This window comes from Pimephales promelas, chromosome 9 (assembly GCF_988280905.1).
Source record: "Pimephales promelas chromosome 9, fPimPro1.hap1.1, whole genome shotgun sequence".
Classification (NCBI taxonomy): domain Eukaryota; kingdom Metazoa; phylum Chordata; class Actinopteri; order Cypriniformes; family Leuciscidae; genus Pimephales; species Pimephales promelas.
Window position 1 is genome coordinate 38,450,980 of NC_142777.1, and position 17,394 is coordinate 38,468,373.

At 33.7% G+C, this 17,394-nt stretch overlaps 2 protein-coding genes across 11 annotated transcripts; both read right to left on the bottom strand.

Moving 5' to 3' along the window:
* Positions 1 to 219: 219 nt before the first annotated feature.
* On the bottom strand, positions 220 to 3,644 carry LOC120465414 (uncharacterized). The gene is made up of 4 exons (XM_089135141.1): positions 3,407 to 3,644; positions 1,557 to 1,889; positions 1,027 to 1,146; positions 220 to 940 (listed from the first exon to the last, which is right to left on the bottom strand). The coding sequence occupies exons 1-4, from the start codon at positions 3,453 to 3,455 to the stop codon at positions 834 to 836; spliced, it is 609 nt and encodes a 202-aa protein (XP_088991267.1). The 5' UTR covers positions 3,456 to 3,644; the 3' UTR covers positions 220 to 833.
* Positions 3,645 to 5,448: 1,804 nt separating this feature from the next.
* LOC120465381 (uncharacterized) lies at positions 5,449 to 15,246 on the bottom strand. Of its 10 annotated transcripts, none has more exons than XM_089135132.1 (6): positions 15,032 to 15,246; positions 10,942 to 11,131; positions 7,896 to 8,231; positions 7,509 to 7,622; positions 7,052 to 7,111; positions 5,449 to 5,811 (listed from the first exon to the last, which is right to left on the bottom strand). In XM_089135132.1, exons 1-6 carry the CDS (start codon positions 15,035 to 15,037, stop codon positions 5,660 to 5,662), a joined length of 858 nt encoding a protein of 285 aa, XP_088991258.1. In that variant the 5' UTR covers positions 15,038 to 15,246; the 3' UTR covers positions 5,449 to 5,659. The 10 variants fall into 10 exon arrangements, with proteins under 10 accessions (XP_088991258.1, XP_088991264.1, XP_088991265.1 ...); XM_089135138.1 differs by having other exon boundaries at positions 7,052 to 7,105; positions 15,032 to 15,245; XM_089135139.1 differs by having other exon boundaries at positions 7,509 to 7,628; positions 7,899 to 8,231; positions 10,942 to 11,095; positions 15,032 to 15,243.
* Between the last annotated feature and the right edge of the window lie 2,148 nt (positions 15,247 to 17,394).

Below are 17,394 nucleotides of genomic sequence, written 5' to 3' on the forward strand. Positions count from 1 at the left end.
TCTGTCTGTCTGTCTGTCTGCTTGTCTGTGTGTGTGCGTATATATAAACAGTCATTACAAGGCTATATTATTATAAATAATTTAAAAAAAATTGTTTAAAAGAAAGTGGTATGCATATACATGAAAAAATGTATGAAGAACGAAAATGAGATAGACCAACATTTTCTCCTTCAATTCTTAAAAATAAACACTGAAAGAAAATGTAAGCTACTATACGTCTCTGGGATGAGAGAAAGAAATATTATCCTCTGACATTTATTGACATATGATTTGTGTAGTTTTATTTCCTGATGCAATAACAAAAACGGTTCATGCAAATGTGGAGGGGAATGGTTGAAATGGCCTAAATGGTCATTTCTGAATAAAAAATAATTTTCAAAAGCCCAAATGCGGCCCTGAGATCTGCTAAATCATATTGACAAACTTGCATAAATTGCTATTTCTCCGATATGTCAAACCTTTAACCAACTCGCAACAACAGTTTATTAACAACGTTTCTGAATGGTTAGTGGACTGGAGACGTGTGTGTAGTTGTTGTGGAGTTACATTGATCATCTCATCATCATGGTGAACTTTTACACAAGTGTACACCTTTCCAGAACAGAACAGTTTCATGCTTTGCTGGAACTTTTACCATTGCGTTAGAACTGATCACTGTTGTCTCTTGTGAAAACAAAATGGCGGCGCTGGGTTGCAAACGTGCAGATTGAGGTCCTTTTCATACGTCAGAAGGGGAGCGAAACTGATCGGCTTATTATATTAAGATACCAAGAGCTGATATGTGAAATAAATGATGTGTAAAATAACTGCGGGATGGATGTGAAAGTGATTCCTCATTGATGTGATGAGATCTGCTGCTGGTCTCTTCCATCTTCTGCTGTGTCTTCATGTCCTTCTCTAAATCCTCTCATTCGTACACTTTGATCTTCTTCTTTCTTTCCTAAAATCATCAGATTCTCATCATCTTCTTCACACTCTTAATATTTGCATGTCAAATCCATAATGATGATGATCAATGTGTCTGACCTGATGTGAGTCTCATGTAGACGTGAAAACCTCCTAACAGACCCAACAGAACCACCATCTGAAAACTCCAGACCAGCACATGCACTAGAGATGATGGACCCTCTGAACACAACACAGACACTGAAAACAACACAGACACATCAATCTGGCAATCAATCAATCAATCAATATATCAATCAACCAATCTCATGTTTACATATTTATTCTCACGTTTACAAAATATTTTGTCATACAGAATACAATTTTTATTAATTTCCCACTGAATTATGAGATCTGAAGAGCTGAAAGAGTTTGATTAAAGTTATTAATTATTATTATAAGCTAATACAAAATAGCAGAACTGTAAAACTGATTTGTAGATTACGACAGAATGCCATACTTCCACATTACACTGTTTTTGAGTGTGTAGTGTGTTTACTGTGCGTTACAGAAATAAAAACCTTCACAAAGATTCAACAGATTGATTTGCATGAGAGTGAGATCTTTGAGAACATGAGATTGTAATGAGTCTGATGAGAGAGTTACTGTACCTTCAACAATCACTTGAAGATCTGCTTTAAGTATTTCTATGCCGCTCGACTTAAAGACTTGTAAACTGTAAATCCCTGAATCTGCTCTGATCACAGAGTTTATTACCAGAATCCCATTACTGACTGACACAGGTCTGTTTTTAAAGAGATCACATTCTTTCTCATTTATCCTGTCATTCTTTATTTTACAAACTGGATCATTTTGTGTGTTGTAGATTCTCTTGTGTATCTTCAGGTCATTTTCACTAGAGTCCACCATCTTCAGTCTGAGTTCGTCTCCGAGAACAGCGTTGCAGGGACCAGACTGATCAAAACTGCAGTTATACTCCACACCTGAAGAACAAAACACACACACACACACACACACACACACACACATATTAAAATATAACACAAACATTCATAGAACTTTATAGGATCCTTGAGATCAATTTTTGATCAGTTTTCCATGAGCTTTTAAGTGTGTATATTTTCTAACTAATATTGTAACTTTGAGGAGTACACTAAGATACTCTAAGAACATGGGCAAAAGAGAATAACAGAGTAGAGAGAGAGAGAGATTATTAAATCGACTTGCTATTAAAAAATATTTACAAAAAAACATGATAAATACACAATACATAAAAATAAATGACACTTTCTTTCCTTTTTTTCTATCCAATGAGAGAGAGAGGGAAAGAGAGAGTTTAAAAAGATAGAAAGCACTATATAAATGAAGATGACTTCATCCCATGCCAGAGACTCAATTCCCGCTCGGAGCCGGTCGAGTGGGACCCGTTATCAAGTATAAAGCTGGAAAGAGCCAGGATATATTTTAATATAACTCTGATTGCGTTCAGATGAAAGAAGAACATCATATACAGCTAGGATGAGTTGAGGATGAGCAAATTATGGGATAATTTTGGGGTACTAACCTGTTAAGTTGCTGATATCTGTAGCGGGGTTATTATCACTAACTTAAACTATTAAACAAATTCAGTTAATTGAGAATGAAACTCAAATAAAAATATAAATATTAGTTGAAAAACTTAAAGGGTTAGTTCACCCAAAAATGAAAATTAAGTCATTAATTACTCACCCCCATGCTGTACCAACCCCGTAAGACCTTCGTTCGTCTTCGGAACACAAATGAAGATATTTTTGATTAAATTTGAGAGCTGTATAACTACCACATTGGCTCCTAAGGGACTGCCTCTTGACGGCCCAAAAAGTCAATGAAGAAAATGTTTAAATATCCCAAGTGACTACCGTGGCTCAACTATATGTTTATCAAGCGACGCGAATACTTTTTGTGCGAAAAAACAAACAAAAATAACGAGTTTATTCGACTATTTTTTTCTTCCTTGTAGGCCAGAACGAGACTTCCTTATAGATTTCCACGACGCATGCGCGAGATTTGCGATCTGCGTACACAGCTTACACTACTTCAGATCGCAATTCTCGCGCATGCGTCGAATATATATATATTTAATATATATATTTAAATAAATATATATATATATTTAGTATATATATACTTAAATATATTTAAGTGAAATTACTGAACTTAAATATACAAGTTTGATAAAAAATCATCATTAAAGAAGAAAATTTCAAATGGCATTTAGCGGCTTTTGCATCTGAACTCTTCATATATAGGCCTATATATATATATAGAGAGAGAGGGGAAGTAGCAGAAAACTGGAAACTGTTTTAACTGAAGCAATTTGCACTAAAATGTCTTAAACTATGTCAGTGCCAGATGCACACCAGTAATGAGTTTTATTTTCTAAGGCACATCTGTGAAACCAATAAGTGTTTTAATGTCAGAGCTTCATCATCAGACGAGTTTGATCTGAAAGTGGACTCACTCGCAGCAGTGTTCAGCAGCAGCAGCATCAGTCCAAAGATGAGCATCATTTCTAGAGTCCAGAAGAGCCGATAATCCAGCAGAAGAGAGATGATGATCCGTCACACAATCGCTAGAAGAGCCGCTGACACTCGCCGTATATAAAGACTACTGCGCACAATCTCTGAGAAAAGTAGAAGTGCAAGCACAAGTTACAAAAATAACTAATACATATGTGTCTTTTCTGCCCTTCCCATTGGCTAATGCTTCTGCATTCTTACATTTTCATGTAGACATTGTTATTTTTTTCATAGCTAAGGTGTTTTCCTTCCTGTGTTCACTGTAAAAAATAAACCGTAAATTTTACGGTAAAAAAATAGCAGCTGTGGTTGCCAGAACTTTACCGTTAAAAATACGGTAGGAACGTTAATGGTTTTACAGACTTAACTTAAAATTTACAGTAATAAACTGTAATTTATTCTCTGATAAAATGTAGATTTATTAACTTATTGATGTATTGATATCTGTTTAAGATTATTGTAATACACTGACAACCAACAATCATCACAGTAGTGATGAGACTTACATGAGCAATCACAATTCATCACAAGTGAATATTTGTATAAAGCAATACTTATTTAAAGAAGCTGCACAATGTCATTCACACAAACATTAGGTAACACACATGAAATTAAAAAAATGCAATAAACATTAATTTAACAACATTAAATGTAACATAAAACCCTAATGTACATAACTGATTAGAAAAAAAACAATAAAACTATGAGTAACCATAGTTATTTCAACAAAAATATATAAAATGTGAAGTGTCACGCAGGGAATTGTGGGAATGTCAATTTACGGTTTTTCACTGTAAATTATACAATGATTTGTTCTTTTTCACTTTCAAAAACTGTAAATTTAACGGTATTTTACTGTAAAATTATATCACAGTTATTTACCGTGTATAGTATGGAAACTTTCTGTTTACCGATTAACAGTTTTGCACTGTAGCATTTTTACAGTATTTTACCGTTAAAATCACGGTTATTTTTTACAGTGTTGCTTTTATAACTGAAAATGAGCATCACATGAGCATCGAACGCTTTGATGATGAGTAGATGAACAAACCGTCTACTGAAGAAAACACCTGTCACAATTTGCACATCATCGAACAACTTTTACCCAAGAACAAAATCATAATGGATGATGAGCCGTTATTTCACTAACAATGTAAAACGTTTCTCTAGAACAGTGTTTCCCAACCGGGGGTACGTGTACCCCTAGGGGTACGTGAGCAGTCCCCAGGGGGTACGTGGGATGATTCTCAAAAGACTATAACATTTTTTTTAAAACATCAAAACATTTCTCAAACTTTTCTCAAAACATTTTATTTTAGGATTGCATTAGAAGGATTATTTTAGAACTTGATTATTAATTTTATTGGTTTATTTTTGTATTTAAAGTTTGTAAGTAAAAAAAAAATATTATTATTAATCTTTGTTTTTGTATAATTGGTCTGAACATGTGAAGAAGTGAAAAGGTCATACAAATATTGAACAAAGACAAGTATTATATTATAAGAGTTATAGGAAGTAAAAATATCATTATTTACAGGTAAATTCAGGTATCACCTAAAATTTACACCAAATCTAAAACTCACACCGATCACATGCGCTTGTGGGGGTACTTCAGGCAGGATAAAATGTTTTGGGGGTACAGTACCCAAAAAAGGTTGGGAACCACTGCTCTAGAATATTGTCTAAAATATCTGGAGCATTTTTCTCAATGAAGACACAATTGAGGAACATGTAAAAATTCGTAAGTTGTTACATTTTCAACATTTCCTTTCAACTGCCGTGTTTCTAATGTTACACACCACTAAAACACAATTATGATCTTCTGCTTCAGAGCTGTTCAGCGGTCAGTAAACCCTCTCGGTTTCTCTCAACTAAACATAAAATAAATCACACAGCGCTTCAAAACTGACACTGGATCATTATTTGTTTCTTGTAATGTTTTGTTGTTCACTAGCTGGTGACAAAGTGAAGGAAAAGACAAGAGTACAGAAAAAATAGATGTGTTTTAATTGCATTGTTTGACAAAAAAAAACAAAAACTAAACAATGTATAAAGAACAGATGATTATTTATTTTGCACATTTGTTCTAATCAGTCAGGGTTTGTCCGGTTCTGCTCACCGGAGCATCGCATCATAGTCCGCTCGTAACTGGGCCGTTGTGTTTACACACTCGCAGTCTGTGTGTTTTGTGGTTGTTAGCGTGTGTGAACCTCAGAATACACACAATCGTCATGCGTCTGACGCGGCTGCTGAATGCTGGAGCTCATGAACGTCACTTCTCCATAATGAATCTCTTCTTCCTTCATCTTCCTCTTGTTCTGAGAGCTGACGGTGGCATATTCGACATCTGCAGACACAGACAGAGATTATACACAAGAGTTATGTTGCATTGATGTTGATAGTAAGCAGAGTACTAGAGACAGTCATCTAGATTGTAGGGATTAATTGAAGAAATTTACCATGAAACATAGCCTATTCAGATCTGTAACAACTGGGAATTAAGGAAGGGGAGTTTAATGAAATAAACTAAAAATAGTAAGGACCACGAGGAACAGCAAACATCTATCTGACAACAGACAGAGAACTGATGCTGCGTTCACATGCTATGGAAAGTAGGATATTTTCCACTTGTGAACTGGTATTTACCAGTGTGTTGCGTTCAAGTGCTTTTGTTGTCGTAATGTTGTAAAAAGATGGAGATCCAGAGCTGTTATTTAGCTAAAACTATTTTAGATTGCTTAAATCATCTGCAACAGAAAGAAGATGATTGATCGAAACTCAAAAGGTAAATAATATGCTAATATATTTTCTAGATCATGAATAGTATATATTTACCATTCACGACTCTCGCGGTGCTCTCCGCCTTTTTGAAAAGTTCAAAGGTTATCTCATCTCGGCAACTCGTCCATCAAAATATTCCACGAGTTGCCCAGTAAATACCACATGAGGGGGTGTCCATGTGCATTTTCCATGTCAGTTTTTGGTATTTACCATAATTACCATGAACGCAGCATTAAACACAAGGACAAACGAGCTTATTTACAAGACTAATCAACAGGGAAAACTACAAAACTACAAGCATGGCCACACGACACAGACACAAGAGGAACATAAACTACATCATAAAAGTCTCTACAAAACAACCTCAGCACTGGGATCGTGACAAGAACTTATTTTAAAACTATTATTTCATTTAACATATTTTTATCCCTATGGCAAAAAAGTTACTGTATTGCTTTATTTATATTAACTTTATTTGCATACTTATCTATACTACATTTCATTTATTCACACTATTCATTTTATTCACATTTATTTATACTCTTTATTTACATTTATTTATACTCTTTATTTATTTATATTGTATTTAAGTTGTTCATACTATTTATTTGAATAGCATATTTATTTATACTGTATTGTATTTATTTTTATTATTTGTTTTATTTGCCTATTTATTTATACTTTTTATTCATTTAATTTGCATAATTATTTATACTATTTATTTATTTATTAATTTATACTGTATTTTATTTATTTTTAGGCCTATACCTTATTTCTTTATTAAAGCCTCCCGATGTGAATCTCACCTGGTCTCTTCTGTTCTTCCTCTCTCTTCTGAGCGTCGTGTTCATTCACATGATCTGAAACTTCGGAGAAATACTCACATTAAGCATCTTAAAAAAAAAAAAAACTACGAGGAAATGTCAGGAATTGTTATCAGTCATGAAAGCTAATCAATAAACCCCCCAAACTGTTTCTGCTTTCATCTGTTTTCTATTAAAATAACTGTTTTTCATGCATAAATATATATATCTGTCATTATTTACTCTATGAATATCTGTTCTGTTCATTGGAACATCTGCGAATATCTGCTCCAATGCTGCTCCAAATGTTGGAGCAGCATAAAAGTGAATAAATTATATTTACTGTACATATTTTAATTTATCTGATTGTTTAATTTAATAAATGTAGCCTACAGATGAGGGCATAAAGTAAGTGATGAAGCCGATACTACATTTGCTAGCTGAACTCAACCGGACTGACTTCTTGTGGGTTTGAGCTGATTCTTCTTCTTGTAAAAGTAATAAGCCACGATGACCAGAAGTATAAGAACTACAGCCAGACATCCCAGAACGATGGCAATGGTTGCAGGATCGTTAGTACCTGTGGAAGGAAAACACAGGACAAGGTTATTAAGAGTTAAACACTAAAACGGCTACAAAATATTAATTCGTAAGTTGCTGCCTTAAATTTTTAAGTAGGCTACAATCAACTTGAAGGATTAAGTTATTTGAACTTAAATTACGTTAAACCGACTTGACTTGTGTTTCATCTGTTTCTGTCTTTCTATCATTCATCTGTTCTTTATGTGTTATTAGCATTGATTTGCATGAGGATGAGATTGTAATGAGTCTGATGAGAGAGTTACTGTACCTTCAACAATCACTTGAAGATCTGCTTTAGGTATTTCTACGCCTTGTGAGTTAAAGACTTGTAAACTGTAATGCCCTGAATCTGCTCTGATCACAGAGTTTATTACCAGAATCCCATTACTGACTGACACAGGTCTGTTTTTAAAGAGATCACATTCCTCCTCATTTATCCTGTCATTCTTTATTTTACAAAATGGATCATTTTGTGTGTCGTAGATTATCTTGTGTATCTTCAGGTCATTTGTACTAGTGTCCACCATCTTCAGTCTGAGTTCGTCTCCGAGAACAGCGTTACAGGGACCAGACTGATTAAAACTGCAGTTATACTCCACACCTGAAGAACAAAACACACAATTTTTCAATGTTGGAAATTTAAATTATGCAAAAATCATGCAGTAAGGCAAAAATCTATGGAAGCTTGTTTCCGCCACAGAATGCCAAAAAAAAGGTAATTGTGACTTTTTATCTCACAATTGTACTATTTTTCTCAGAATTGCGAGATATAAAGTCAGAATTGATTAATATAAAGTCAGAATTGCATATTATAATGTCAGAATTCCGTGAAATAAAATCGCAATTGCGTGATATAAAGTCAGAATTGTGTTATAAAGTCAGAATTGTGTTATAAAGCCAGAATTGTGTTATAAAGTCAGAATTGCGTGTTGTAAAGTCAGAATTGTGTGTTATAAAGTCAGAATTGTGAGTTATAAAGTCAGAATTGTGAGATATAAAGTCAGAATTGTGAGATATAAAGTCAGAATTGTGTGTTTTAAAGTCAGAATTGTGAGTTATAAAGTCAGAATTGTGTGTTTTAAAGTCAGAATTGTGTGTTATAAAGTCAGAATTGTGTGATATAAAGTCAGAATTGTGAGATATAAAGTCAGAATTGTGTGATATAAAGTCAGAATTGTGAGATATAAAGTCAGAATTGTGTGTTTTAAAGTCAGAATTGTGTGTTATAAAGTCAGAATTGTGAGTTATAAAGTCAGAATTGTGTGTTTTAAAGTCAGAATTGTGTGTTATAAAGTCAGAATTGTGTGATATAAAGTCAGAATTGTGAGATATAAAGTCAGAATTGTGTGTTTTAAAGTCAGAATTGTGTGTTATAAAGTCAGAATTGTGTGTTATAAAGTCAGAATTGTGAGTTATAAAGTCAGAATTGTGTGTTTTAAAGTCAGAATTGTGTGTTATAAAGTCAGAATTGTGTGATATAAAGTCAGAATTGTGAGATATAAAGTCAGAATTGTGTGTTTTAAAGTCAGAATTGTGTGTTATAAAGTCAGAATTGTGTGATATAAAGTCAGAATTGTGTGATATAAAGTCAGAATTGTGTGATATAAAGTCAGAATTGTGAGATATAAAGTCAGAATTGTGTGTTTTAAAGTCAGAATTGTGTGTTATAAAGTCAGAATTGTGTGTTATAAAGTCAGAATTGTGAGTTATAAAGTCAGAATTGTGTGATATAAAGTCAGAATTGTGAGATATAAAGTCAGAATTGTGTGTTTTAAAGTCAGAATTGTGAGTTATAAAGTCAGAATTGTGTGTTTTAAAGTCAGAATTGTGTGTTATAAAGTCAATTGTGTGTTATAAAGTCAGAATTGCATGTTATAAAGTCAGAATTGCGAGATAACTCACAATTCTGAGAAAAGATGTCAGAATTTTGAGATGCAAATATGAGAAAAAAAGTCTGAAAAAAAGGTGATATAAGTCTCAATTCCGTCTTTTTTTCTCGCAATTGCAACTTTATTTCTCAGAATTGTGACTTTATATCTCGCAGTTGTGAGATAAAAAGTCACAATTATTTATTTATTTTTTTTATTCAGTGGCGGAAACAAGCTTCTATAATAATCAGTGACTCTTTTAGCATAAATTAAAATCAGAAAAACAGTGATTTAAATTTTTACACAAAATGAAACTTCTACAGTATAAATGTGAATAAACACACACTTGATCTGATCTCAGTGAAACATCAGACCTCGGATCATCAATATCAGACATCAGTGGAAGACAACACTTTTACTCGCATGTTAATATTCAAATAAAAAAAAAACAAAGACAAAAAAATTGTATACTTGTACAAAATTCTTTGGCGTTTTGTAGTGAAATTACACAAAAAGATCACTGAAAGGTTCTTTGGAAACCAGACATTTATCTTCACTGGAAACGCTGCAAAAATCCCCTTCTGAAATCATCATTTTTAAGACAATGTGTCATTAGAGACACACCTACTATTACCAATCACTGAAAACTAAAATTACTTTAGAAACCCGTAATGTTACAACACAAAGCTTTATTTGTCAGCTCTGGGTGTTTCTTCAGTCTTTTTAGATAAAAAAAAAACTCTTTAAAAGGACAATTTTCACTCAATCACAATGTAACGTGTCCATTAAAACATTCAACATCACAGGAGAAATATATAATTTTAGTTTTTTTTTCTGAACTCTATGACTCCAACACCAGATCATAATAGATTTTAAAGGTAATAATTAACATGTACTACAAATAATAATTAACCACACCACAAACATTAAACCAAGACTTACTACCAAAACAATCCTTTTTCTGCTTTCCACTTCTACTCTAATGTACAGATGAACATGACTGTGACAAATTGCTTAATATGTTCCTCATATTTGGATAAAAGAATCTGCTAAATGAATATATATGCAAATGTAAATATCATGCATTTTAATTTTTGATATAGAGAAAGTTTAAAGTCCTGCTGTAGTCAATCATTTTATCCCTTAAAACTCGTCTTTGATCCCCAAAATGACATATTTAAACAATTTATTCATGCCTTAAAACATCTTGAATGTAACTCGACACCCTTGCCTCATTTAATATCCAGAGTTCTATGAATATGCAAATGAGCCCCTTCATAAGGCTATAAAAGTGCAAGATTTTCAGCACATGGGGACTTTAAACAATAAAACAACAATGAAATATTAAGTGTGAGCTAACCGATTCCAAAGCTGCTGTAATGTGACCTTCATATAAGTTGGAAAAGTAATAAAAGTGTTTGATCCGGTATCAGTTTGACTCACTTGCAGCAGTTTCCAGCAAAAGCATCAGTCCAAAGATGAGCATCATGTCAGGAGTAATCCAGCAGAACAGAGGAGGAGTCGATCCTGACTGCAGTCCGGCTGTGTTCTGGCTCTCGCTGAAACACGGCTTATGGTGAAACACGAGATTATCTGACTTCACAAAGAAAGGAGGAAGAGGAAGTTTCCTCATCTGAGGGCAAGACGGACAGACGCTGAGGGTCAGCAGTTTCTAGAAATACTTTCTTCAACAATGGTGACAAAAACAAACAAACAACTCTATACTTTTATCATCTCAAATGTGCAAATGCACTTTATGTTCAGAGATTATTAGTTTGAATCAAATAAACGTTCATCTGTTCTAGTTATAGCTACAGAAACACAACACTATTTCTGTGATACAGTGATACAGTATAAAAGCAGAAGCGCAGAGCAGCAGAACTTCACCAACCACAAAATAATCGTCTATATAGACACATGCATGTCACAGTTTAAAACCACTTCATCGAGTAAAACAGACTGAAGGAACAGACCAAAGATGCCTTATGAACTAAATAATGTATTCAATTCAAATTGGCATTGCATTTTTACAGCAACCTAGCCTAACACGTATCTTAGAACAAGTATTACGTTTTACACTATTACGTTATTTATGTATATCTAAAATATCTTTCCGTCAACATCAATGTTGATTTTATTAGGCCCTGAGGTTTTGAAACTGGAAGTGGGCAATGTGTGAGAATGGTGGTGTGTTCATGGTCTCACACATTCACCTGTAAGTTTGTTATTGGCATAATTTGTATTTAATTACATGACGCAGCACAAGTGTGTGGTGGACTAGTGTTTATTGCACTATATTGTTAAAAGGCAGTATTTCAGATACATGTATTTATTGTAAAAATACGTTTTTGAAATAATAATTAGAGTTTAGTAAGTTGTATTTTTGCATTATTTATTTGTATTGCAGCTTGTAGTGGGCAGGAATTATTGACACAGTGATAAAGAAACACGGATGAATGAGTAATAAGGATGTGCTTGATGTTAAAAAAATGTATTAGAAGTGTAATTTTCTGGAAAAGAGAACTCGTGTTCAGTATTTGCAAACTGACAAACTGCTTTGTGTGTGAGACTAAACGTCAAATACACAAGCAAATATGTAGAAATCATATTTTTCATGTAAACAGTCTTTTAACGAATCTGTTGAGATCGAATTAAAGATGTTTTGCATTGAGGAATATTTCTCATTTTTTCTCAGTTATTCCATTTCCAGATTCAATCATACATAGGCTCGTTATTCTTACATGGTTTAGTTTTCAAAAAGTGTCCTTTAAAACTCTTTGACAAACTAAAATACGTAAACTACATACACAGACAACATACACAAAACAATCTCGCCTGTTAGCCACGGTGCGTCTCTCGGTGATGCGGTTATCACTCCGCCCGGGTAGCAGTGCTTCGCCTTCTGAGAATATAGTTCCCAATATTAAAAGATGGCTGTGTCTCATATAACCTTGTTATTTGTACACTCTGTGACTATATAAATCACAACATGTAAATAGGAAAATGTTTGCGTAATTTTGCCTCTTATTGGGATTAGTACGCAAGCTGTAAAATGTACATCCAGTCTTTGTGCTAAGCTAGGCTAGCGAAAGGTATAGTGCTATGTATGGACTTATGTAACTCTGAGGGATATGCTGAATAAGCTAAAGTCCCAAAAAGTCGGAGTGTTCCTTTCAGTGAATTCGCTTTCCAGTGCTGTTCACACTGAGACCGGATCAAAAACATGTTTCCAGTAATCTGAATGGTTTCATGAGTTAGTTTGACACTCGCTTTGTGTGTGTGTGTGGTCTCGAAGAGAGAAATAACAGAAATAAATAAAAAGGAGAATTAGACTGATGGGGTGCGTCTGAAATCGCATACTTTAATATACTTTACGCCTATAAGAAAAAGAAAAAAATATGCTTTTGATTGTTTTATGGTTATTTCAATGATTATTCTTTTCAAACATTACAATCCATTTATCAATTATCTTTTTATCCAATATATCTTTTAATATAGCTACTCATAGTTTACTTGCATTTTATTCAGACCAGACGAGCTCTGCTTCTGTCACTTCTCTAAAAGTTGAGACGTGTCACTCGGCAAACTCTGTTCTAATATCAAGTGTCGCACGAGTGTGTGTGTTTTAGCATAAACTCATGTTGAAAAGGCTAATTTATTCTGCTTCTAAAGTGTTAAAAACAACAAGAGGACAGAATTTATTCTAAGAAAAGATCATTTTTGACATGATTAACAAACAGGCTACTAGCTCATATAGGCCTGCATTGCTTTTTTTTTAATCATTGTTTTATTATTTTTTATAATTAATTTAAAAAATATTTTTTGTCCATCACTTCTCGGTCTGACTGAATCTCACTAAATACATCAAAAAGTATGTTCTTGCAATAAAACATTTGCAATTGGTTTGTAACTGATGCAGGGATGAGATCCAGTCAGATCATTAAGTCCAATTTTATTTCGTAACAGCAGACGATCAAATAATAAATGAAGATTCAAATTAATTCATCCATAATCAGGATTAAAAGTTTAACATAAAATGAACCAGTATGGGTTCCATTTTTTCAGTTTTTAGTAGTTTTGGTTTAGACTTACTATATTCTGAGACATTCGAGCATTTGTGGTCAGTCTAATGATAAATGGCCAGTCTTTGGACATTCTTTAGATGTGGCCAGTCTTTTTTAATGATAAAGCATAAGCAAATGATAAAACATAAGTAAGAAATATATATTTTTGTTTTTTTTTCTTCATCAGTAATGCACAAGTTGTTTTATCTGTGATCAGCGCGTGGAGATTCTAACATAAATTGAAAAAAACAAAACAAAAAACCCTAAACCCTAAAAAATAAAAAATAAATCCTCTCCTGTAGTTTTAATAATAAATGATTATTGTATTAAACTTCATAATCTCATTGGAAGTAGTAGTAGTAGTAGATTCAGAAGGTAAAAGTTCTCCTCAGTATTTTGTCCCACAGTTTTTCAGCTAGGAGTTCATGGGTGGAATAAACATGGCAGGACTTTTACTTTGTGACCCCTGGACTTTACACCTCTTAGGCCCTGTCCCAATACTCACTTGAGCCCTAAGGCCTTCCTCGAAGTGGACACTTGTTGAAAGTGCACTTAGCGGAGAAAGAGCGCAAGGGCCCGAAGCTGTGAAGAGCAGAATTGGGACAGTTTTGCACACCTCAAAAAGCTACTCTTTTTTTTTTAACTCTTACCCAGCAACCTTTCTCTTAATGCTATTAATATTAAAACAGTTTTTGGCTAAGATATGTGATTGAGGTTTACCTGAGTTTATACTGCCTTACCATATTCACAGAGATTCGAAATGCAATGTTAATTGTTATTATGGAAATTGATATATGAAATTTCCATACATGAAAACAAAAAACAAAAAAAAAACATGACGTGTTGGTGATATATTTTGTATAGGCTATAGATTAAAATAGTCTAACATAGGCTGTATAAAATAAAATGACACAACCTTGTCTCTTTTTATTTTATTGACCAAGAATAGCCATTATTAAAGTATAAGCTTAAAAAGTATAAGTAGTATAAGTATAAGAAGCTATATAAGTCAACTAATAATTAAGTTAAAAGATTCAGTCAAACATACGTTTCAACGTTACAGTTAAATAGCCTAAATATATAGTTATGAAACTTCACTTTTCCCCTCAGCCAAAACGATTTTCCAGGGAACAAATCATAGAATAATGAGACCAAAGAAGATCGCCCGTCTGATATACACAAGCCGATTTATAGCTCATGTTTAACCACTAGACACAGAGCCCGCGGGAACGCAAGAATGACTAGCCGGGGCAAGGCTGTTGCAGGCGGGGTACATGAGCGCTGAGCACCCGCCGCCCTGTGACTACCTGGAACTCCGAACGTCAGATCAATTTTTTAAAATAGGCGCTATTTTTATAAATAAACCACAGATTTGAGCTTTAAACAACTATATTCTGGACTGAAAAACTCTTAAAACTACATTTCGTGACCCAATAACACAAGTATTTTTGAAAAATTCTTCACCACACCGGCATCCTTTATCTTCGGAGTTTCCGCTCCCGAACAGCACCATATCAACCGTTCTCCCCTACAAGGATTCTGGGTAATATCCTATAGCAAAGTGAGGTCTGATGCGCACTTACGAAAAGGGTGCATTAAGTGCCCTTTTGATCACCCCTGGAGAACACTATTAGAGGATTGGGACACCCTACGGTCTTGCACCCCTTAGCGAGAACGCGCATTGAGGGGCACAAGGAGAAGCCTCTCGCTGCATCCTGCGGTGGACATCCAACCCGGCCCCATCCAAGTGTGACGTCAGAAGCTACCACGCCCATGCCCAAATTGGACACATTCTCGTTAACATTTAAAAACAGGAAGAAGAACTATCGAGAAGAGAAGACTAGAAGACGAAGGTAACTGCGAAACAAAATGCACAAAAGTTTGCGGTTTTAGTGAACACTGTTTAACATAATACGAATGAGCTGTATGAGAATGAGATGTTACCTGTTGTAAGCTGCTCTTATCACTTTATTAGTAGTTTGTAATGTGTGGGGCTGATCACTTGACTAGCATGCCTGCTCCGCAATTAGCGCGAAAGCCCGCGATATGTAATCAATAAGGTTTGATGTTGTTTTAGAGCTATGAATTATCTTCAACTTATTGGTCATTTAACTCCCCTGTGATGTCTCTTGGTGTATTTAGTATCAGTATACTCTCAACTGAAACTTTTGTTATGTCTACTATATGTCTACTATACTATTATTATTATTATTACACCAATTTCATGTTTTTATTTGGATTAAGGGTAAATATAAAAATATATTATTTTAGTGTCTATGTGTGACGTTACATCCTGTAAATCTTATTCTACTTGAAAAAGAATATGAGATATATTATTGTACATTTATATTTACTTTTTTCATAGGCAATCATAAATGCCCTGACTGTCTCCTGACTGGGATATCTCCTCACAGGAGGCTGAGCAGGTCTTCCGTTCTGGTCTGGATTATCATTGCAGGTCAGAGTAGATTATTCATTATTTTTGCACAATGCCCAGTGCACCCTTTTGTTACTGATAATTCTGTTACAGTAACACAACAGTGACTGTTCTCTGATAACTATTTCAGTGAAGTGGAAGATTTTAACTGACATATTGACAAATAATTGAGGAAAGAAAGGAGACCATTCAATTGTTGGCTGTTACTTTTACATTTACACATTTGGAGTTTGGAATTACGTCAGTAACATGAATATTCAATTTGACTTTCTCTCTCTACAACTCCAACATTTCATAACTGTTTAGTGTTAAATCAGAAATATATATTTCATTTGAACATGTTAAACTCATTTGTATTTCTCTCCTTCTCAGAGTTGAAGCCATTCCTGCAGCAACTGGTGGAAAACGGGGGATCTTTTTGGTGCTTTTGTTCTAGCATAAATAATTTTGTTCTTGCGTATAATATAAATAAATACATATGTATATATAAGTAAATTCATGCTTGAATCATTCTCAAGTTTTGCCTTCTGATATTCTGGCCATATCATTTAGTGACTGCATGTGCTGATTCCATCGTTATTTTATCTGATAATGAAAATTAGTTAAACTTAAGTAGGTTAATCAATATACAGCATAATTCAAGAAACTAGGGCTCACACCACTTTTCAGTTGAATAAGATTGATATACATTTTTAATTTGTTTTGTATGAATTTACATTTTTTGTAAATGTCTTTGATGCATTTTGAATAAAAAAAAACATTTTATAAAAATACTCCTGAGATTAAATGTCTTTCGAACTATGTACATACAAACTAAAACAAGGGTCCTGTAACCGGGGTCCTAAAGCTGCAGCCTCCGATTGTGTAGGGATTTGCTCTAAACAACTGACATTGGTTATTTTAACAAAAAGTTATCACACTTGCATAAATGGGTCATTTTTTAACCATATGTGTAAACTTGATGTATTAACACAAAATATTACATTAAAAAAATCATTTTTGACCAAGATATTTTGAACGATGATGATATTTTGATATGATAAACTCATAAAACCTGTACAGAAGAGGAAGCGAGAGATTAACTGTTTTTTTATGTATTAGAATATTGTGCAAAAGTTAATTTATTTCGGTAATTCAACATAGCTATATGCCGTAATCATCAAATTTATAACACATAAAGGCATGAAATATCTCACTTTGCTTATAATGACTAATGAGTATATTATATATTAGTATATGATTTAAGGTTTACATAAATTCCATTCTGCCATTTCAAAGTAATTTGCTATAACAGGCATTAACAGGTGAATTCTTAATTTGTAAAAATGCAATATTTCTATAACCACATAGAAAGAAATGTTTAAAAACGTTTTTTTAAATTAATTTTTTAGAAGG